General features: G+C 49.8%; 1 protein-coding gene and 1 pseudogene across 1 annotated transcript; one reads left to right on the top strand and one right to left on the bottom strand.

Moving 5' to 3' along the window:
* Positions 1–3,292: 3,292 nt before the first annotated feature.
* Positions 3,293–15,039, bottom strand: LOC133358788 (tetratricopeptide repeat protein 17-like). The gene is given in 16 exon segments (XM_061577237.1): positions 3,293–3,305; positions 3,565–3,873; positions 4,299–4,405; positions 5,006–5,152; positions 7,414–7,526; positions 8,606–8,766; positions 9,016–9,155; positions 10,144–10,291; positions 10,731–10,840; positions 11,483–11,538; positions 11,541–11,616; positions 12,485–12,596; positions 12,764–12,933; positions 13,642–13,731; positions 14,856–14,987; positions 14,989–15,039. Coding segments are annotated over 16 exon segments (1,935 nt in total).
* A 1,534-nt stretch (positions 15,040–16,573) lies between these two features.
* LOC133358784 (TNF receptor-associated factor 6-like) lies at positions 16,574–23,205 on the top strand (annotated as a pseudogene).
* The last annotated feature ends 877 nt before the right edge of the window (positions 23,206–24,082 follow it).

The raw sequence follows: 24,082 nt of genomic DNA, 5'->3' as shown, positions 1-24,082 counted from the left end.
TCCGTTAATTGCCGTCAAATTGCGTTGCTCTCTCCACTCGGTTGGTACAGCTGCATTGCTGCAATGCGAGTCTCGGAGATGATGTGTACGGATACGGGATGTGAGGTGTATTGTTGTGACCATTGAATATTCGGGATCGTCAAAGAAAAATATTGTGCGTACCTGTTCGGCATTGGATCAGTTATGTGGGGGATCATAATTCAAATTGTATGTGTTGTGATGGTGTTAAATTGCGATGGTGACATGCTGCCAGGGATTTGGAATTGTGCTGCTGGCTGTCACCTATCTTGGGGCGCAGGTCCTGACCAGGATGGCCCAGTGAGTGTTGCGTGTCTAACATGAACGTTGTGGTCCCGTCATGCTATGGCTGACGGCTTGACCTGACAGCCCGGAGATTGAAACACTCCGTGGCATGTCTAGCCTAGTGGGCTGTGCGCTCACATGGCTCGGAGAGTGTGGTCCCGTCATGCTATGGCTGACGGCTTGACCTGACAGCCCGGAGCTTGAAACACTTCGTGGTATGTCTAGCCTAGTGGGGCTGTGCGCTCACATGGCTCGGAGAGTGTGGTCCCGTCATGCTGTGCCTGACGGCTTGACCTGACAGCCCGGAGATTGAAACACTCCGTGGCATGTCTAGCCTAGTGGGCTGTGCGCTCACAATGGCTCGGAGAGTGTGGTCCCGTCATGCAATGGCTGACGGCTTGACCTGACAGCCCGAAGAGCGAAACACTCCGTGGTATGTCTAGCCTAGTGGGCTGTGTGCTCACATGGCTCGGAGTGTGTGGTCCCGTCATGCAATGGCTGACGGCTTGACCTGACAGCCCGGAGAGCGAGACACTCTGTGGCTTGTCTAGCCTTGTGGGCTGTGCGCTCACATGGCTCAGGGAGGGTGGTCCCGTCATGCTATGGCTGACAGCTTGACCTGACGGCTCGGAGGTTGAGACCCTCTGAGGCGCGTTGAAACAGTGGGCTGGAGATTTGTAAGGTTCGGGTGGAGTTGGCCTGTTACGTTGAGACTGTTTCCCTCAGTTGTTAGGGTGCATGTTGTGCAGTGAGGTGAACGATGGGTCGTCTCAGCTCGGTCGGTACAGCTATATGCTGCGATGCGAGTCTGGGAGAGAGACTGGGTCATCTCAGCTCGGTCGGTACAGCTATATGCTGCGATGCGAGTCTTGGAGAGAGACTGGGTTAAAATCCACCGATATGGCCGACGTGTGCTACTGGTTGTGACGCCGCGTCGGAAAGGCGGGTGGGGGGTAACATGGAAATCCCCCCCCCCGATATGGCCGACGCGTGCTACGGTTGTGACGCCACGTCGGAAAGGCGGTGGGGGTGGTAACATGGAAATTCCCCCCCCGATATGGCCGACGCGTGCTACTGGTGTGACGCCACGTCGGAAAGGCGGGGGGGTGCTAACGGGTGACTGTCATTGCATGCGTGATTCTAACGGTGGGGGGGGCTGTGCTGTAGCGTAAGTGGGTTAGCCAGGTTTTCATGTATATTTGTTGTTAATTCCCCGTTTTCTATGCGGTTCCCTTTTACCCTCGTCGATTCTGTATATATTACGTGATTGTAATTTCTTATCGGTCGCCGGTCATTTATTGATGTGCTGGTTCGGAGGCACACCTTTTCGATGTTCACAGTTGTGTTACAGCCGGGGACGGCTGTGTGTTTATACAGGAGGGGGTGATGTAGTGACAGAACGGTCACTACTGTGTTGGCCCGTACGAGGGCTGGGGGCCCCAAGGGGGTGCCTGGGGGGTCACGTGCTGGAGGGATCCGGACCTTCCCAGAGGTGGGGGAAGTGAGGCGTGGCCTGGGAAGTGAGGCGTGGCCTGGGAAGGGAGGCGTGGCCTGGGCGGAGCCGGCCACGCCAGAGAGACGAGATATAAGGGTGGTGTGAAGGCAGAGCAGGGCTGTTCCTGAGAAGAATGAAGACACCTCGTGAAGATGCCAGAAGAGAAGACCTACAGTGAGCGGACTGCCAGCAGCCACCTGGCGGGTCACGCTGGAGAGAGACTAAAATACAATTGTGTGTTAGCTAGCGTAGGTCGGTGGTCACCACCCTATGTGTAGAGTAAGAGTAACTGTTGAGTAAACGTTGTGTTAATTAATAAATGAGTGTTGCCTCCCAAGAAGTGTGTGCGCCTAAATTGAACCCATTACACCTGTATATTTGGAGTTTGCATGTTTTCCCCATTGTTGCGTGGATTTTTCTCCGGCTCCTGAAGTGTTTCCCTCCACATTTAGATGTGTGTTTAGCTTATTTGGCTGCTTTAAATTTCCACATGTTAAACCACTTCGTTGAGCTATCATTTGTGGCAAGGTATATTCTAAAAAAAAAGCTATATAGCTTAGTGGGCTTTACCTGGTAAAATAAGAATAGTTTAAAAAAGGTAAGTCCAAAAAAATGTCACAGTAATTTCTCGCTCAAATGAGCTTTGAGGCATTGGTGCCTCAAAGCTCCAATTTAAAGCCCTGCGCAAGTGGTGGAATTTCCTTATTCTTATGGACAACCACTTTTGACTTGGGTGCTCATTTTATTGACCCCAGAGGATTTGAACTCGTGTCCTTCCAATTGTGAGCCACTCGCTTTGCCACTGAGCCACCTGGGCAGATTAAGGCAAGTAAATGCTTCACAATTTAATGAAACTGATTTTCTTGGCAAGATTAATTTTATTTAAACTGATGCAACCTTTGGGTATAATAATTCTGATTACACATAGCAACTTAGTTCCCCGACTACAATACTACAAAATTTCGATTTAAAGCTTTCGTGACTGCAGGGATTCATCTTCTTGGTTCTTTCGGTAAAGTCACGTAGAAGAGAAGTAATAAAATAATAAAAATAAAACATAATAAAATAATTCTCACGACGTTTCGGCCACAACGCAAGCAGCCGTCCTCAGGTGAAACTAGGTCTGTCGAGGCGACAGACCTACTACTGGCAACTCTACTCATCTGTGAAAAACAGCGCCTTCCTTAAGGTGAGCCTTGTGCTATAAAAATGGTGCCAAATGTACAATGCTCCTGCCAGGAAACCGGAGCGCCACCGCAAATATGTGGTGTCACATACGCACTGCACATCACATGCCAAGTAACACCACAACCTGTGAGTGGAAACTTTGTAAAACCTCCATTTTGTTTGCATCGGTTGCAAATATGACCATCTTTTCAGTTTGTTATTGCCTGTATTTATCCAGCAATGCCTCACTGAGTCTCAACTCTCTTTCAGAAAGGTCCTGCAACATTGGGATGCTTGGCAAACACCAATGACCTTGTTTTATTTTAGCTATGGGAGGAAACTGGAGAACCCAGAGAAAATCCATGCAGTACAAGGGGGAGAACATACAAACTCCACACAGAAAGGCACCCGAGTCGGGAAGAAAAACTCAGGTCCTTGCTGCGAGGCACGAGTGTTACCACTGCGCCACCGCCCTGTCACCCTCGAAGCATTGAGGAGAATGTTGAATTGCTTTCGAATTACGTGATGTTTGTTTTTACCACCTCAGCCTCCCCTTCAAAAACTTTACGAGCCACAAAAGCGGATGACTGTGACAGGACATTGGGAGGGAGGAGAGTGGTGAGGGAGGGGATTGGCGAGGACAAGCAAAAGGAAGAACGGGTGGCCGAGAGCTGTGCGAGAATCTGACCTGCTGAATTAACGGCTCTCTTCTCTCAGTGGCTATACCGCCGTGGGTGACGGAGGTTTCTGAGCTGCCGGGCTGGAAATGCCTGGGCTCCGGCTTGAGGCAGCATGCTCTGTGAGCAGTCTCTCCAGGCATTTCCGGTTGCGCTGATTGCGTGCTGTGTGCCATAGCACACCGTGGCTTTTCAGGAGAGTTCATGACATCCTCCAACATCTGAGTCAGGCTTCCAAAAACAAAGCACATTGGCGGCATTCAGCATATGAGGTATTTAAAACAGTTGTAAACATATGAAAACGTCAACAAAGTTAAAGTGATTTCCTGCTAAAATGAGTATTTAGGTGGTTCTCTTATGCTGTTACGGTCAATGTAGTTGTGGGAATTACACATTGCAATAGTGGAGGAAAGTCTCCCAATTGGACAAACACTGTTTACTCCCCCACAGTGGTACCTACTTTATTGATTCCAGAGTTGATGGACTCTGGACTGAACTCCCCACCAGCATTTAAATTCGCAACCTTGTGATTGCGAGCTGCTCACTAGATTGCTGGGCAACCTGACCGGCCAGCATATAACATATGAAGTAGTAACTTTATGAATTTCTGAAATAAATGTGGTCCTACCCATTGTGTGTCTATGGTGATGTCTTACTTCATTCCCATGGTGTCCAGAAGAAAAGAAAATATCGGTGGAACTGAAGCAGGTGAAGTTGTGGGAAAAGTATGAAGACACTGCTTCCTCTGGGGCCAAAGGAAACCCTGAATGGACATCACAAGGCTCAAATAGCGTTAACAGACACACACCACACACACACTCCACACACACACATCTGCACAACCGAAAATATATTGTTTTGTACATAACCGATCTCAGGCTGTCCAACGGGAATCTGAAGTTCATTGTGAAGAGAATATACGTTTGAGGTAGGTGCGTGGTTCAGGGGTGACAGCACTGAGCCAGCACCACTGAGATCCTAGATTAAAACCTGGGCAGCAGCCTCCGATTAACCCAGGTTCTTGTGTGTAGTCGGTTGATAGTCTCAGCCCGGTTATCATCATCGTCATCAGCCAAGAACAATTCCCTGCAAGGATGAAGGCCTTCCCTGCGATGCAACACTCCATCCAGCACCTGCACATGAACTGATCTGCTTGCTTAATCTCCTTCTGTGGATGTCCTCAAGGATGCATCCACTCCTTCGCAACCATTCCCTTAACATTCTTCATCAATCGTCCATCCCTTCCAGTGATGTGCTCTGTCCAAGCCTGCTTAATTACAGCCTGGCCACCAAGTAAAGTAACGTTTCCTGTACAAGTACAAGAAAAAATCAGACTATATATCCGTTAAGCATGGTCGCCTACCTGTACACTGGCCGGCAGGTTGTGGTGGCTCCTGGCTCGAGGTCCTGTGTGGTGGTGGGGCCGTGAAGAGACGAGGCCCTCACCAGACAGAGAATCTGCTCTGCTGGGCAGGGCTGTGGTGCCAGCTCCTGGCTCCTCTTCCCCAAACTGAAACAGGTTGCGCACTGTGCATCATGACTCCACTCTACACGACACGCAGTAAGTTTACTGTGACGTGGCCCAGCGGGAGCGCGTTCGCCTCTTGTGACAGAGGTTCGTGGATTAAATCCGGCAGTCCCAGTACCGGACACCCTAACAATAATTGAGGACTTAGTCCAACATGGATTGAATTCTGATGTACCTGTGCTGGTTAGGCATTGCCTCACCAACACCTATTTTACCTGGAATGGTACCTTCTACAAACAGAATGAGGGTACCCCTATGGGCTCCCCCTTGTCACCAGTGAAAGCCAACATGTTCATGGAAAAGTTTGAATCAGACGCCATCCAGACATCCACCCTGCGTCCTTCCCTGTGGAAGAGGTATGTGGATGACACTTTCGTCATCTGGCCACATGGCCTCCCAGCATTGAACCACTTCTTGGACCACATCAATTCCAGACACCCATCCATCAGATTCATCATGGAAGTGGAGAAAGATGGTAAACTACCATTCTTGGATATTTTGTTTGAGAGGAGGCCTGACGGATCCTTGGGACATTCTGTGTACAGGAAAGCCACCCACACAGATTCCTACTTGAAACCGGATTCCCACCACCACCCATCTCAAAAGAATTCTCTCATCAAAACGCTATACCACAGAGCCCACTGCATTTCTGACCAACACCACCTGGCTGGTGAATTAAGACATGTACATCGGGCCCTCAGGATGAACGGATACTCTGACCGCACCATACGCCAAGCTGTTTCTCACACCATACAGAAACAGCCACATGAAACTCCGACCAAAACTATCACGTTACCATACATAGCAGGCGTGACCAAAAAGATCTCCAAAATTCTAAACAAACATAAGATCCAAGTCCGATTCAGTACAGTGCATAAAATCCTTGATCTGATTCCATCTGTGAAGGATGTCGTTCCTGACTTACAGTATCCTGGAGTCTACAAATTGAGTTGCAGTTGTGGTGATTGCTACATTGGAGAAACGAAACGTCATGTTTCTGATCGTGTCCGCGAGCACAAGTCAGATCTGAAACACGGCAGAACTGATTCTTCGGCTGTTGCCGATCATTGCTACAACTCTGTGGGCTCTCATGAAATTGTCTTTTCCGAGACCAAAGTGCTCTGCAAACCTCCTGGCTACCATCAAAGGTTTGTACACGAAGCCATACAAATATACAAACACAGACATAATTTCAACCGTGATGAGGGTTACAAACTGAGTAATCATTGGAAAGATGTGATTAACCATGCAAAAAAGATGTAACTACACTTATTTGGACCATCTTATTTGACAGACAACTATTACAGGTTATTGATAGACAGCCAGTTTGTTGTTTTACCAGTTTTAGTTTTTTACTTGCTTTTCTTTTTTCACACTTTTGTTATGTATGCCATGTGTTAGTTACAAACCGCACCTCTCCATAACAAAGGCTCAGTCCTTTGTTATGCAGTCTACTCTTGGTCTTAAGCCTCACCTTACCATATTAATAAAAAGTGTGCCGTTCCTGGCCCTTCCCCCCTCAACCATTATATATACGGGGTAGTATTTCTTGTGTTCTCTCATTTACTTGATACAGCTGTCGTGGCTGTGACGGTTCCACCTGAAGACGGAGGCTTGTGTTGCTTCCGAAACGTCGTGAATTTTTTAATTTGTTTTATTTTACTTTTATTAATTTAAATTTTTTACCTACGTGACTTTACCGAAAAAACCTAAGAGTATGAGTATAACCATAACATACTATTCACCGTCTGCTTCATGCTTAACGTTACAAATCATGTGAGGTCAATCGCAATTGTGTCGGCATCATGGTCCAAATTTGCCAAATTTAAAAAGTCACTTGAAAATGATTCAATGGGAATGTACACAGCAATCATCGCTCCCCACAGAGAAAACTTAGCAAGACTCTGCTATAAATGAGTCTTGATACTAGGTGAGGCTTCCACTGGGTAAACAAGTGTCATAATAATTAATCACGCTCAATGAGAATACATATATTTATTTTGATATCTCTCATATTTCACAAGTAAATTTCAAATCCATGACTCAAATAGATTGATAGAGATGACGATGATGGAGATGATGTGTAAAAGCAACACTTGAAATCATCACACCAAGCTGTGCGTCCCACACCCCAACAACATTACTCCCTGCTGCAATGTGGACGCATTGGTAGTGGAAGTGCTGGCCATGGGTACGTGTGACAAAACAATGTGGCATTGTGCGAGTCACGAGAAGCCTCCAACCTGCACGCGCTCGATGCCATCTTCTCCCTCCCCTTTCGTGTACCGCACCGGCTGATCCCACTGACAAACCAGCAGCTTCTGTTGCTGGCTCCACCGACACACCTGACTGTTACCTGCACTCGTATCAATAACAGAAAGACAGCAAACACTATGTCACCAGATCATTACAGATGGATTTCTCTAGGTCTTGGCAGCACCCAGTGTCGTAAATAACGAGTCAATAGTCAGTGATTTCTTGCTCAAATTAGCACTGAGGCGGTGTTAATCTCTTGTTTGCAGCTCAGAGCAAGTGCAGATAATTCCACATTCCCATGGTAAGAGAGAGTCTATCCATACAGTAACCACTGTTGACTTACCCCCGTAAGTAGTATTAATTTTAACGACCAGAGAAACATGATGAGCTGAATCAACCCCCATCTAGGATTTGATGTCGTAACCTTCCGATTGCGAGCCGCTCGCTCTACCGTTGAGCCACCTGGTTGAGTAGTACCGGAGTGAGTGTCACAGGCTTTATCAGTGCAGGAGTGTGGATACCAGAGTGAGTGTCACAGACTTGATCAGTGCAGGAGTGTGGATATCAGAGTGAGTGTCACAGACATGATCAGTGAGGGAGTGTGGGTAGCAGAGTGAGTGTCACAGGCTTGATCAGTGCAGGAGTGTGGGTAGCAGAGTGAGTGTCACAGACATGATCAGTGAGGGAGTGTGGATACCAGAGTGAGTGTCACAGGCTTGATCAGTGCAGGAGTGTGGGTAGCAGAGTGAGTGTCATAGACTTGATCAGTGCAGGAGTGTGGGTAGCAGAGTGAGTTTCACAGGCTTGATCAGTGCAAGAGTGTGGGTAGCAGAGTGAGTATCATAGACTTGATCAGTGCAAGAGTGTGGGTAGCAGAGTGAGTGTCACAGACTTGATCAGTGCAGGAGTGTGGATATCAGAGTGAGTGTCACAGACATGATCAGTGAGGGAGTGTGGATACCAGAGTGAGTGTCACAGGCTTGATCAGTGCAGGAGTGTGGGTAGCAGAGTGAGTGTCATAGACTTGATCAGTGCAGGAGTGTGGGTAGCAGAGTGAGTTTCACAGGCTTGATCAGTGCAAGAGTGTGGGTAGCAGAGTGAGTATCATAGACTTGATCAGTGCGGGAGTGTGGGTAGCAGAGTGAGTGTCAGACATGATCAGTGCAGGAGTGTGGGTACCGGAGTGAGTGTCGCGGGCTAGATGAGCCTCGTGCAGGATCGTGTGAAGCAGCTGTTGGTCAGCCGGGACTTTGTGCCGCTCCACTTGCTCCTGCAGGTGCACGTACTGCTCGTGCTGCCGCTGGTACTCCTTCAGCTCACTCAACGTCTGCTGCAGGGACCTGTGATAATGAAGCCGCAGAGTGGTGGCGCAGTTGTAAAACTCGTTCCTCACAGCAAGAAGGGCCTGGGTTAGATTTTGCGGCTTGAGCGCCTTTCTACGTGGAGCTTGTATGTTTCCGTGCCTGTTCTGCACGGGTTGTTTGTATGCAAAAGCGCAGGGTAGTGTATGTGTACACATCAGCCAGGACATAGTGTGTGTACACAGCAGAAAGGGGGCTCGTGTGTGTACAGCAGCACTGGATAGGCACCTGTGCTGAGCCTCCAGCTTGCGCTCAAGTCCCTGCTGGCAAAGAACAGCGTGGCGCCTCCTCCCCGCAGCCTCCAGCTCGGGCCGCAGCACGAGCGCCTGCTCGTAGAAGAGCACCGAGTGGTTGTACTCTCCCAGCATCTGCAACACGTGACATCATGCACACGTGGTCATGCATTAAGCTAAAGATCCCCGATATCCTAAACGGGCTGTTGGGGCAAGTGCTGTTCGCGAGCATCTACAAAGGTCAACATGGCACACGAGGGGATGGTGTGGCCTGTATCGCACCTGGCCACCTTTGTCTCCCCAGTGATGTTGTTTTACACATTATAGCAGGAAATCATTTGAGGCTGAGTCGACCTAAAGGAGGCCCAGGACCCAGTCAGATGTATGTATGTTGAACTTCTTTCGCACAGTACATAGCCAACTGTGGTAATCAGAGGTGTGAGGGAATGCCAACAAACACCAAAAACAGTTCTCAAGAAATTAGTTTTCAATATAGATTTAAAAGTGCATAGCTCCAGGGGCTTCCTTATATCGGAAGGAAGAGCATTCCAGACAGCCGCATAAAGCGCATCTGAACGCGTGCAATGCAGTGACCGTCTCTGTTCGATGGCTAGCTAAACACTGTTGTGAGGATGACTGGAGTTCGCGTGATGGTTCATGCTCCTTGACGAAATCAGCGAGGTATTGTGGTTCATTTTGTGGCAAGCACTTTGTGTGTCATGAGCGCAACCTCTGCATCAAGCGGAGAGCCCCTTACTGCTGGGCCACGTCACCGCTCCCAGACAACTGGTTGGTTAGTTCTAGATTTGAAGCTTTCGTGACTGCAAGGATTCATACTCTTTGGTTTTTTCGGTAAAGTCACGTAGGTAAAAAATAAAATAAAATAAATGAAAACAACTCAATTAAATCACGACGTTTGGGGCGCAACACAAGCAGTCTGCATCAGCAGTAGGCCATGCTTTCCCACCTGATGACGGACGCTTGTGTTGCGCCCCAAACGTGATTTAATTGAGTTGTTTTCATTTATTTAATTTTATTTTTTACCTACGTGACTTTACCGAAAAAACCAAAGAGTATGGTTGGTTAGTACAGAGAAGACAACAGCTAGCGGATTGCTACTCACGGCATAGACGTTGCCCAGGGTGTAGTGAACTGTGGCCGGATCGCTGGAGATGGGTAGCGCAGCATGCAGCAGCACGGCGGCATCAGCCGAGTAGTGGGCTCGGTGCAGCACGCTGGCAAGGTTCACCAGCGCCACGTCATGGTGTGGCCTGCACGGGGACAAGGGGGCCCCCGTCAGCACCAAATGACGTACAATCTAATTCCTCATCCTGTGGATCCACACAATTTACCAGACTTCCTGGGAAGTGTTTTGTTTTGGCAGAGAAAGCTGATGAATAATAGCACGATACACCATGCGGCACTAGTAAGAATTATATTTTATAATCTTTCTATGACTTGCAAAGAGAGTTATCGTAAACTGAGCTATCATACAGTTCTACTGTGCAGTCTAAAACCAATATCCTCTCTGTCTCTCTGACCTCTACTTGCTATACAAGCCAGTGCATGAAACATCGCTTGATTTATTTTTCATTTTCAGGCCACAGTGCTGATTGAGGAAGGTGACGAGTTGTTGTAATTTATGCTCGTGCAGCACTGCCTACATGGCAGCATCGCCGGAGAGATTTTGTTTAGCATTGTGATTATTACCTGGGGGACAGGTGCAGGGCTCTCATAGCACACTCGGCCACTTGCGTGGGACTGTTCTTGAGACGCCAGTAGTAAGAGGCCATGTTGTAAAGCACCCAGGATGTCTTGTTCTGGAGCATACATTGTGTGTACAATAGTCTTGTTATAATTGTGAGTCACGCTCTCACCCACACATTCACTTACCCACCCACTCACCCACAAAAATTCCCCATATAGCCTGAACAGACTACTGGGGCAAGTGATAATAGCAAGCACCTATGAAGACACTCACTCACCCACCAACTCCCTTCACTTGTCACCCACTCACTCACACACCAACTCTCTCACATGATCAAACACTCACCCATAGGTTACCCACTTGCTCACTTCACTTGTTGCCCACTCACACACCCACTCATACAATGTCTATAACGCCAACATTTGAAATGCGGTACTCACACAGGAGCCATGAACATACAACTGTAAAATGCTCGATGTCCAAGGCCCGTATTCTTAGTCACAGCTCATTTCAGGCTTGGCGATGGCTCGCTTCAGCTGGCTCAAAGCCACTGCGTTTAACTTGAGCCGGCTCTAAGCACAGTCCCAACGAGGCTCAGGATTCCACTGAGCTGAGCCCAAGTTGAACAATGGCTGAGTCAATCACTCCTGCATCTGTGGAAGCAGCCGAGTGGCTTAAGCCTGAGCCGAGTCACGTTAGAAACTGAGCCAGAGCGGAGCTATGACAAAGAACGTGGCCCCTACATGGCACACACCTGCTGCAACGCCAGGTGAATCAGATGCCCCAGTTCATCGAGGCTGCCGGTCCCATGGGAAGCGGCAATGCTTGGAATACAGGATCCTCTGGGGACAGCAATGGAGCACTCAGATTTCCTCTCTCCTGCACACCCTGCAGAGCACCACACGTGACAATCACTCCACAATGTTAACAGCAAGCACTTTAAAGAATGTACATGAAAACTCCATTACTTGTAGCTACTTGCACATATGGCAGTTGTTGTAATGTAACGGTGAGCATACCAGACTGGCAATCCACCTTCCAGCGAGGCAGTTAAAACAATGGTGCAATTTTCTCATATCTCCCCACAACCTCTGTCCATCCAGCAGTATGCATGGGTTCACCACAGTTAAGTCGGGTGAGGCAGTATAAAAGTGTGGACACGCCCACCTTTTCCAACACGTCTGGTCAACATGGAAAGTATCGACCAAATACAGTACCACCACCTCGAGCTGCCTCTAGGGAAGGCCTTTTTGCCAGCAGGACCGTGAGCAAGCACTTGCAGGGCTTCGCTTCTTATTTGGTGCTCTGCCTTCATGGCAGGTCCTCGGCTGCCATCTTCTCTGTCTTTCTGTTCTCTGCTCACCTCTTCAGCTCCTCCAGCATCCAAATTGTTGGCCTTTCTCTCATTATTTTCCTACTCAACGATCCATCCTCTCCTAAAATGCGTCCAATCCGGTATTCTCTCACCTTCGTTCGTTGATACCATTTAAGATTTCTTCTTCTCAGTGTAGCTATCTGCATCCTCCTCCATATCCATGTTTAAAACACTCCCCACCGTCTCACGCTGTGCTTTGTCAGTGTCCACATTTCCGGCTTCCTGCAAGGCTACGCTCCGCATCATGGTCTTGACTCTCTGCACCATTGCCATATTTGTACAAATGCAGCAAGCGTGTGTTTGCGTGTGCGTTTTATTCGTGAACCTGGTTGTGCCCTACAGCCGTGCAAGAGGGAAATGCATGCGTGTGAGCAGACTGACCCGCAGGTGCTGAAACGCGTGTATGCTGTAGGCGAGCTCCAGGATACGCATGCAGTCCGGACTCAGTAAGTCACCACTTGGCTTGTGCTTTACATCTATGTGATCTTCTGGCCTACACACAACAAAGGTGGTTCATGCAGAGCATCCACACAACGAAAACAGCAGCGATAATGACGTACAAACAGGGTGCCCTGCTGGACATGAACCAACTTCTGCAATGAGCAGCTAATGCACCACCGCCAGGAAGACACCATCCCACAATTGTCGCGAGGTACTCACCGGATGTTCTTGGTCTCAAGGGCGATGTAGGTGCCATGATAGAGATCCAGGTCACCGAGGGGGACGCGGGCATGTGTGCAGGCCGGCTCCTCGGCATAGTGCCGCTCCTCCAGGCGCGTGTCCTTGTCTTCATTCTCCTCGATGTGAATTTTATGCTCCATAAGAACCAGCTGCACCCACGCACAAAACAAAGACCCCCTGTATAGCCTAATAAGACTATTCGAGAAAGTGGGTTACATTTCTGACTTGGGCACCAATGTGTGGAGTTTGTAAGATTCCTAAAAACTACTCAATTGGGAAACAGAATGGAACATCGTCCGTTTCTGTGAAAACTTGGCAGGACCCTCCCTGCAAAAATCTTGAGACTCGTTGCAGTTTTTCTGGATAAACAAGCATTATATCAATAATAAGTACAGTAACCTACATTTCATATACACAGTGAGGAATCGTGTATTTTTGGCAATAAGAAATATTAAAAAGAAATGTTATTACTGGCAATCAAATACACATTTGCAGGCCGGTGCCGAGTCGCCTTGTGCTGCACAAGGACAGCTGCCCTTCGAGTGTTTGAGATGTATGTGACGCAAGGCATTTTGGGGTTTCCGAAGCATTGAGCACCATATAAATGGTAAGATTACTACTGTATAATTACTAAAGCTAGATAGAGCTAGCATGTGCACCTTGGTGATCAGAATAATCGAAAAGAACAGCAAGCGCTTACAACGAGACTCCGTGAAGATGGTGGGGCACTATGAGGGTATCCTGGCCGCCGTGTGCGCCCACCAACCAGAACACTCTCACGAGTTGAGAGCCGCGCGGTTATGAAGATATGTTTCTTACAAGCTACACGTTCTCATAGGTTACACTCGGTCACTGACCTCGAGCTCCTTGAGGGCCTCCAGCCGCGCCTCCTGGCGCATGAACAACACGAGATCATGGGGGTGCTTCAAGTTCAACTGGGAATCCACCTGCTCATGCAGCATACGAGAGATATGACACGGATCAAGACCAAAACATCACAACGGCGGATTATGGGACACACAATACTGACCTCACATATCAACATGGATTATTGGGGTTCTGCTGTACTTTAGGAGCAGCACCGATATAGCTCAGGGTAGGTGGAGACGGGGTAGGTGGAGAAGACGGGGTAGGTGGAGGAGACGGGGTAGGTGGAGGAGACGGGGTAGGTGGAGGAGACGGGGTAGGTGGAGGAGACGGGGTAGGTGGAGGAGACGGGGTAGGTGGAGGAGACGGGTGGAGGAGACGGGGTAGGTGGAGGAGACGGGGTAGGTGGAGGAGACGGGGCGTGGAGGAGACGGGGTAGTGGAGGAGACGGGGTACGTGGAGGAGACGGGGTACGGGAGGAGACGGGGTAGGTGGAGGAGACGGGGTAGGTGGAGGAGACGGGGTAGGTGGAGGAGACGGGGTAGGTGGAGGAGACGGGGTAGGTGGAGGAGACGGGGTAGGTGGAGGAGACGGGGTAGGTGGAGGAGACGGGGTACGTGGAGGAGACGGGGTAGGTGGAGGAGACGGGGTACGTGGAGGAGACGGGGTACGTGGAGGAGACGGGGTAGGTGGAGGAGACGGGGTAGGTGGAGGAGACGGGGTAGGTGGAGGAGACGGGGTAGGTGGAGGAGACGGGGTAGGTGGAGGAGACGGGGTACGTGGAGGAGACGGGGTAGGTGGAGGAGACGGGGTACGTGGAGGAGACGGGGTAGGTGGAGGAGACGGGGTACGTGGAGGAGACGGGGTAGGTGGAGGAGACGGGGGTAGGTGGAGGACGGGGTACGTGGAGGAGACGGGGTACGTGGAGGAGACGGGGTAGGTGGAGGAGACGGGGTAGGTGGAGGAGACGGGGTACGTGGAGGAGACGGGGTAGGTGGAGGAGACGGGGGTAGGTGGAGGAGACGGGGTACGTGGAGGACGGGGTAGGTGGAGGAGACGGGGTACGTGGAGGAGACGGGGTAGGTGGAGACATGTACATGGAGACAGGTAGAGATAGCAGGTGGAGGCAGGAACCCGTGTTAACAGAGGTACGCGGGGACAGGGGACAGGAAGTGGGCCTTACCTGTACCCCTCTGTCTCTCACCTGCTGCTGAATGCGTCCGTCCTCCGTCACGACCCAGTGCGTGGGTGGCCGCGCTCTCGGCCCGGGCAGTGCGAACAACGTCGCCGCGACCCACAGCGCCGCGGCGCCTATGAACCCCTGGGCGCAGATCGGAACTCCGGCTCGGGCTCGAGGCGCCCGGCTCGGCCTCCTCGCGTCCCGCCATGGCGCCTCCTGCTGCTGCGCATGCGCGGTGACGTCGACGCCGCCGCAGCAGCAGCAGCGCGTTGCCAACTCTCCGGGATGGGCGGGAGTCTCTCTCGGGGTCTGGCATCGATCTCCCGGTGATTATTGGAATCCGAGTGATTTAATGATCTTTTAGGTACATTAATTTGTTTTTAATCTCAAGAGTTGCCAACCCACGCGTGGCTTTTCAAGTGTTCCCGTCGGTTTTGTGTTCCCCGGGTGAGAACTCCAGAGACCAGGATGAGTCAATTGCAACCGAAACTCCGACCCACGTAGTCAGCCCATCGATACATTACAGACAAGCCATAGTGCGATCGTGGTCATGCAACCCAAAGCATGGACCGCGTTGTAAACCACAGTGGGACTTGCTCCTTCACACGCGCTGCCTGGAAGCCCTCTCGCGGCCAGTGAGCTGCTATCGCACTAAGCAGAGACAACAATATGCCGAGTGCGCTGCGACTCAGTCTGCTGCCAGCAGGGAGCGACGGTGTCCCAGTGTCCGCTGACAAAGTCTCGTGAAGTGGCAGAGTTTCCTCGCTCCGTCGGTCAGTGCTGCGAGCTTCGCCTGAAGGGCGAGGGCGTGCCAGCAACTCAACACCTTCCTCATTACGAGATACAACAAAGTATGGGCGATGACCCATCATAACAGACTTCCTCTGAAATTAAATGGAAACCCATTTGCACATTATTGACAATTCACATGTTCAAGTTCAAGTTCATTTATTAGGTATAGCCCTGTGAGCCATTCAGCTCTTGAATCGGGTGCAACCGCAACAAACAAAAAACAAAAACATGAACAAAAAACATCTTAAAGTGAATATGTGACTAAGTGCTAACAGAAAATCCAAGAAAAGACAGCAAAAATATTGCAGAAAAAAACACCGTACACCAACGCTGTGTGCAAAAATCCCAGTGGGATGCAAGTCAAACAACAACAACAACCACAAGACAGCTTAGATTAAGGCCATCAGTCTAACTCTGTACTACAACAAACAAACATGGCTAAACCAATACACTTTTCGAAATCACCAAAATAAAGCCATGAAAGCAATGAAAAAGCAATCATGTGAAACCCCTCACTTAATCGGAATGTTTTATTGGTTTTGTACAACATTGCGGGTGCCTTTATAAGTGCGCGTACGCATGAACACGTAAACCAGACGACGTCTCGAGCCTGCCTCTTGTTCACGGGGGGCTCGTGCAGGACGCGTGGCGAGGGGAGACGGCGGTCGAGTCCGTGGGGGAGTCGCAGCCTCGGAGGGGATCTCGCCCGCGGGGACGGCCGCCGCAGCTGCGAGGCGGTGCGAGCGGCTCGCCCTGCGGGCTGGAGGTGCGCGTCTCGCCCTGCGGGGTGGAGGTGCGCGTCTCGCCCTGCGGGGTGGGTGGGTGGGCGCCAGGCCTCTGGGCCATTCAGCAGCGGATAGAGCCTGGGTGGAGATAGCGCCCCGCCCCCCCCTAGTCGTGACGTCACGGGGCTTCCCCGAGGTCACGTGACGTGGGGGCCGAGTCCCCGGATGAAGGAAGCGAGGCACCGGGGGCCGAGGTCGAGTGTCGGAGGGCGACTTCAGGGGGCAGCGTCGCGGTTCAAAGGGCGCCGAGAACCGGGGTCCGAGGTCCCGGTGCAGGTGTCCGAGGTTCGAGCCACCGGGTGCGAGGTATGACAATGAAATTCCTGAGTCCGAGCACCAGGCTCTGACCACCCTGACGACTAAACAGCTGTACCCTAGACCCGAGCTCTGGAGGCCGAGTCGCAGTCGCTTTCGGCAGTGGGGTCCGCGCACCGGCGAGCTCCGAGTAGTAGCGGCGTCCTCGGCCAAGTGACCGGGGCTCCGGTCACTGCCGAGATCCGAGCTCCGGGCTCTGGACAGCCGGTGGGTGTCGCGCTGCGAGCGCGTGGTTTACAGTGTGCTGCAAACAACGTGGCCACATACACATTCGCCCGCATGTATTGCGCTAAACCATTGGAAAGATATTTGATTTGAAGCTTTCGTGACTGCAGGAATTACTCTTTGGTTCTTTCGGTAAAGTCACTTAGAAAGAAAATAAATTAAATAATAAAATACGAAGTTTCGATTGCAACACAAGCAACCGTCATCAGGTAGAACTACATTTGAGAGAGAGACACAGCACAGACACAGACAGACACACAAGCAGAGAGAGACAACACAGACACACAGAGAGACACCAAGCAGAGAGAGACACAGGAGGAGAGACACACCACATAGAACACAGACAGACATACAAGCAGAGAGAGACAACACCAGACACACAGCAGAGAGACACACAGAGTTTCTGTGTGTCTATGTTGTGTCTCCGGTGTCTGTGTTTGTCTCTCTCGCTTGTGTGTCTGTCTGTGTGTCTATGTGTGTGTGTGTCTCTCTCTGTCTGTCTGTATCTCTCTCTGTGTCTCTGTGTGTCTCTCTCTCTGCTTGTGTCTGTGTGTCTCTGTGTCTGTTTTGTCTCTCAAAATGTAGTTCTACCTGATGACGACTGCTTGTGTTGTAATCGAAACGTCGTATTCTATTGTTTAATTTATTTTCTTTCCACGTAACTTTAGCGAAAGAACCAAAGAGCATTGGAAGATATATTTAGATTAATGCGTTACACCATTGGAAGAGTATTATAAAATGTGATGAGTGGCTCATGTGAGGCCCAGAGGCCGCACGGGGCAAGGGCCCCGGCTCGCCTGGCCGCGGCTGCGGGCGCCAGGCGAGGAGGCCGGACCGCGTCGAAGTCACTGGGTGGTTCGTGAGATTTTGCCGTGACCGTGTTTTCCGGCCGCATTGTGTATGTTTATAGGTAGCTGCCGTAATGTAACAGCACACACTGGACTTGCAATCCAGTCGCACCGGTTTAATTCCATCTCCCGGCGCGGCTGTGAACACAATCGGGAAAGTTTACTCCGCCGCCCCTGTGCACCCAGCACAGTGTAAATGGGGTCACCGCAACTTCATTGATCGGCCGTCGCGTGTGATGGGACGAAGAGTGGGGGGTTATGCCCACCTCCTCCAACACGCCTGGTCATTGTGGAAGAGTAAACCCAATACCCCCCCCAGATGTTCCTCTCGTGAACATCCTCGGCGCCGAAATTGGCTTAAGCAATTGCAGGGCTGTACCTTACGTTAAAAAAATTGTATCAATATAAATAACATCACAAACTGTATACGGGGCAGGTTTTTAGACTTCATGGAGGTAACAGGTTTATGTTAAGAAAACAGAGACAGGGACATGTCACTCCTGAAGCTAGTCAGAAATCCACCTTCACATATCTCTCCGCAAAAACATTTACACTTCCCATTGGCCACACGGCCTTCCGGAGAGTTAATATTTCACTCTCCGAAATACCAGCAAACTGTGGGCCAGATTGACATTTATCAGCAAAGTTGGGCTGATGCGAAGAACTTGTATCTATATGTGCGCGCAATGCCTGCGTGCAAATTTCCTGCCGGTTGTGTGTGTGCATACCAGGGTAGAGTGGGGTCTGTGTGATGAGGTCAGCGATGGGAGACTGACTTGCTTTCACCACTCCTGTGATCTTTTGTACTTATGCCTGGTCACAACTTCCCCCTACGTGTACCACTAGGTTCTGTGCAGGCCCCATCCGGGCCGTGGGGCCGCGTGGCACAATGAGCTGTGTGGGTTGGTCACGAAGTGGACGATGAGGCGTGCTGCAGCGCACGGGGATTGCGCACGCCAGGAGACACAACCGATTGTTCAGAGAGCGGTCTTTCCTTCCATTCGGTGTCTGGCGATGACTCGGCCACCGAGGCTCAAGGCTACGAGGCTGACTTTGAGCCGCCCTTGAGAGCAAGTACGAGTGCCCCATCTGCCTGATGGCACTGAGGGAGCCCGTGCAGACTCCCTGCGGACACCGCTTCTGCAGAGCATGCATCCTGCACTCCATGAGGTGCGCTGGGCCTTCCCACATACACTGGACATTCCCACACACATGGCTTCAATAGAGCTGCTCTCAGTGTCATGAAGATGTCGGACCCTGCCAGTTTCAGCCAGGATGTTTTACAGATGATGGGAGGGAAGAGTTATCTGTAAAATGTCATTATTATTACGCTTGTTTACTCAGGAAAGCCTCACATAATCTCAAGACTATTTCAGGAGCGACTTGACAAGTTGCAGTAAGTAGCGATGATGTGATGTGTCATCTCAATTGAGACATTAGCAGGTAATTCTTCAGCTTGGGGATGTTTGGCCAATACCGGTTTCCGTGTGTTTCTTTGTATGTAATGGGAGGAAACTCGGGAACCCAGAGGAAACTCGTGCAGAATAGGAGGAAAATATACACCTCTTCACGGAAAAAGCACCCGATTTGGGAATTGAACCCAGGCAATTCATACTTTGAGGTACAAGTGTTACCACTGCACTACCATCCTGGGCCGCCAAAATATTCCACATTTTCACAAACAGACTATCTACAATTTTTTTACGGAAATTCCACCAACAGGGAATACTAAACAGGTTAAAGAATGGTCAAACAATATTTCTGACCGACACAATGAGGCCTTCATGCAATACGAGATTGTGACAAGCCGCTGAAATGTATGACACCTGCACACACAGCAGCAACAGCAGGTGATATTGCCAACGAATGTTACATGTGTAATGTCAGCGATTTGGAGGACAAGGGTTTCCAGGAGGCACCTTTTTTATTAACACCTACACACTTCACAGGTTCGCCCTCGCACTCTCACTAGTCATCTAGCCGAGCCTAACACAATCCTGACCGTGTAACACTGATGGCAACTGACCGAGACAGCCAACAACTCTCCGGCCGTGTAATATCTAGTGAAGAAGGCGGCGAAGACGACAGCGACGACGAGACGAGTCCACTCCCAGAACCGGCAGCCCTGAGCTCCGGCTCTCAGCTGCTTTTATGCTCCCAGCGCGGCCTGGATCCGCACTGGCCACGCCTCCCTTCTGGAACCCACTAGCAGGTTCCAGGGGCTCCCAGATGGGGTCTTCCATGACCCTTGCCCCAGTTCCTCCGCCCTGCCGACACACAGCCGTGTATATGCTCACCGGCGTGTGCACTGTTTGTCCACCACAGTTGCCGCTGCTGGACAGCAGCCGGTGCTATTACACTATGCGTGCACTTTTACATAATCATGTGTTTTACCTTGGGAAGCCTCACTGAGTCTCAATAATTTTTCAGGCGGGTCCTGCTACATTGTTAGGTTTGGCCAATTCCATTAATGAGAGTTTGGCTTCTTGTGGGAGTAAACCGGAGAGCCCGGATGAAACACCTGGCGCATAGGAGGGGTTCACGCCCAAAGCACCGCACAAATATATTAAAGAATCTATTGCCATACTGCTATCTCCTGGCTATCTCGCAGCCAGCCTCCCGCCCCTACAGGACCTGTGATTCCCAAGCAGCCTCCCACGAACCAGGCTTAACCCTGGCATTGCGCATTATCCCCCCCGACCCCTCCCCCACCGCCTGGGATGGCAAGTGAAAGTGCAGTCCCAGGGATAAAACAATCAGAGCCAGGGATATCCGTGCATCCCCCCCTGTACACGATGCCTCTTTGTCTGGCTGCTTCTGTAATAATTGTCTAAACTGTGTAGACTATTTTTTAGTGTGTGCGTTAACATTTTTACAACTTCAGGTTCAAATATGCATTCCATGTTACTGACTTAGGGACGCCGGTCCCAAGTGCCCCGTGGATAACGCCGTGCTCCATGAGGGACAACTCTTCCCCGATAACTTTGCCAAGCGCGAGATCCTGTCGCTCACCGTGCGATGTCCCAACAAGCCGTGTGGTCACCGCGGCGAGCTGCGTGCCCTACAGGTGAGAAGCCCCAGCCATTTCCTACACCGCATCCCGAATCATTCCCATGGCATAATTCAAGCTCAAATTTACATTTAGGCAGTATTCCGCTCCTGTTTACAGCCACGAGCCAGTGATGGATATTCCACGTTATGATGGTGGAGGCAAGTCTTTCCAAAGAACCACTGTTGACTTTCACACAAACTGGTACTTTTTTCACTATGGGGACCTCATTTGCCAGTAAAAATATGATAATTGGTTCTTTACCCTTCTATCTGGCAACAAAACTGACACCTTTTTGCAAGGAGTCATGTTTGCATAGACCGCAATACCTGCAGTCATAATACAAACAAAAGAACATAACTCTGACAGTGCACATTATCAGAGTTATGTTCTTTTGTTTGTATTATGTATTATGACTGCAGGTATTGCGGTCTATGCAAACATGACTCCTTGCAACTCCTTGCAAAAAGGTGTCAGTTTTGTTGCCAGATAGAAGGGTAAAGAACCAATTATGGTACTTTTTTATTGACCCTGAATGGAGGTATGATGGGTTGAGTCAACCCCCAACCAGAACGTGAATTCACTCTACCACCAAGCCACCTCATCGATGCACTGCTTATCTGACCAAGACATCACTTACACTTTGACTGAATGTTGTATAATGCCCTTCGTGTGTGCATGTGTGCAGGAACACCAGTTGCGTTGTGAGTACGCGCAGGGCCGTGTGTGCGCTGTGAGATGCCTGTGTGCCGGCGGGACCTGGCAAAGCACGAGGAGCAGGAGTGCATGAGACGCATCGTCACTTGTCTCCACTGCTGTGAGAAGATGGCATACCAGGACTCAAAGGTTAGACTGTGGCTGCGATATATTCCGATTATATTCTGGGCAGGAGGGTCTTGGAGTGGTAGCACTTGCGCCTCACAGCAAGAAGGACTTGGGTTCGATTTCCGACTCGGGCGCCTTGCTGTGTGGAGTTTGTATGTTCTCTGTGTTCTGCATGAGCTTCCTTCGGGTTCTCTGGTTTCATCCCACACCTAAAAAACACCAGTGTAACTGGAACTGGCCAAATTACCATTGCTGAGAAATTACCTGCAAATGACTCCGTTGGGATGAAACATTTCAACATTGCCCCCTACTCCAAATACTTGGCAGGACCCTCCTGAAAACAGTCTTAAGACTCGGTGAGGCTTCCCTAGGTAAAAAAGTGTAATAGTAAACTAATGACAAGTGAGATCCTGGTGGTGTTAAACTCTCCACCCTGCTCAACCCAATGAATGTGGCACATTCTCGGGGTGGGTTAAAAAGCATAATATCTATTTCCATTATAATATTTGTCTATAAAATGTAAACATTTATATAATTAAAAGAGCATGAATATTCAACGAGCTAAATAATCTAAAATATGTGCTTCTGTCAGTGACTAACACATTGCTGTGTGTTTTCTGTTTGCTTTGCTTTTCTGCAGAACCATGAACAGATGTGTCCACTCGTCGTGGTGAATTGCAAACACTGCCAACAGGAGCTGATCCGGGAACAGGTGAGTCATCTGTTCCATCACTGCCATCTCCTGGCTTGTCCAGAATATGGTAGTCGAGCAAATAGATACATTTTCTCTGTTCCACCTGGATGAGGATTAAGCGTTACAACCTCGCACACGTGGATTTTATTCAGGTATTGCTGGTTCTGGCTACCTTCACACTTGCATGTAAATTCCTGCACCTCTGTGCGAATACTGCACATTACGACTTGGACAGCATTTTACAATGCGCATTGCATGAATGACGCAGTATAAATAAAGTAGATTAATTATTGTAAGCGCGCGTGGTAGCTACATTCTGAAGACGTTGCGTCCTGAAGGTGTAATGGGCATAGCAATAACCTCCTACGCAACTATTGCAGTAGATATGTCAGCGTCAATAAAAATGTGCAACAATATAAAAAGCAGGATCATGAGAAGCAGCAGTGGCTTGAGGATGCCTTAATCCAGCAGTAGATTGATTATGGGTGGTGATTCCCTGACATGAGTTTTTGGCGATGTAACATTCTGTGATCAATTGCTACGTTTGTCTTTACAACAGCTGGGGCCGCATCTGGAGGTCGACTGTCAGCAAGCCCAGGTGCCCTGCACCTTCAGCCCGCTCGGCTGTGAGGCTCAGGTAACGATTTTGGGGCTTCATATGCTGTGCAGAGTCATATCTTTTCTCGAGAATTCCAGGCATAAATCAGGTAGCTCTTCAGTACAAAGCTGCAGAGATAAATAGTGCATTAAGTGGTAGCAGGGAGGTGTAGTGGTAACACTTCTGCCTCACAGCAAGAAGGGATTAGCGACTCGGTTGCCTTTACATGTGGAATTTGTATGTCCTCTCCCTGTTCCGCAGAGTGTGTGCATGTGTGAGTGGTGGTAAGTGATAGTGTGTGAAATTTGTATGTTATCTCTTGTTCTGCATGGGTTTCATCTGGGATCACTGGTTTCCTCCCATAGCTATATCACGTACAATGTAGCTTTTTTACAAAAGATCCCAATGCTGAAAGTTTACCTGCAAATTACTCAAATGGGATTACGCACAGCAGCAGCAACATCGCCCCCTAATGTGAAAACTTAACAGCACCCTCCTGAAAAAGAAGCTTGACACTCAGCGAGGCTTTCCTTAGTAGATAAGTATTCTACTAAGAAATAATTAAGTCGCATAGGATGTCACTGGATTTTAAAACGAAATAGAACATGCTGCCTGATTGTGGGGTATGCCATCTGGTGGCCAAGAGTGCTAACTACGGGTATGGGAGCGGTATAGAATGACACTTATGCAGCCGACCACAAGGGGGGCATAACTGGGTCAAGGGTCAAAGAGGGGATTGGACTGGAAGCTCCTGGAACTCGCGAGAGAGTTCCAGAAGAGGGGCGTGGCCAAGGGCGGTGGGGCTTGGCCATACTGGGTGAATGTAAGGGAAAGGCAAACGGGGGTTCGGGCTGTCGTGGGGGTTTGGGTCCTGGCTGTCATCACCGTCATCGCTGCCATCTCTTCGTCGTCGTCGCTGCATAGCCAGCCAGCTATACAGTCTTCATCGACGTCGTCACTATAGTTAGCCAGCTATATAGTTATGTGTTGCCGATGTCGCTGTATGGATGGCTAAGCTATAAGTCAGTCAGTGCTTATGTTACTCTGTGACCCTGTCGTTAAAGTATTAAGAAATAATAAGAAACCCTCTACAAGTCGTGTCTCGAAGTCGTCTCGTTAT

Source organism: Lethenteron reissneri, chromosome 63 (genome assembly GCF_015708825.2).
Source record: "Lethenteron reissneri isolate LAM-NWPU_2019-01 chromosome 63, ASM1570882v1, whole genome shotgun sequence".
Classification (NCBI taxonomy): Eukaryota; Metazoa; Chordata; class Hyperoartia; order Petromyzontiformes; family Petromyzontidae; genus Lethenteron; species Lethenteron reissneri.
This window is presented reverse-complemented; position numbering and strand designations above follow the sequence as displayed.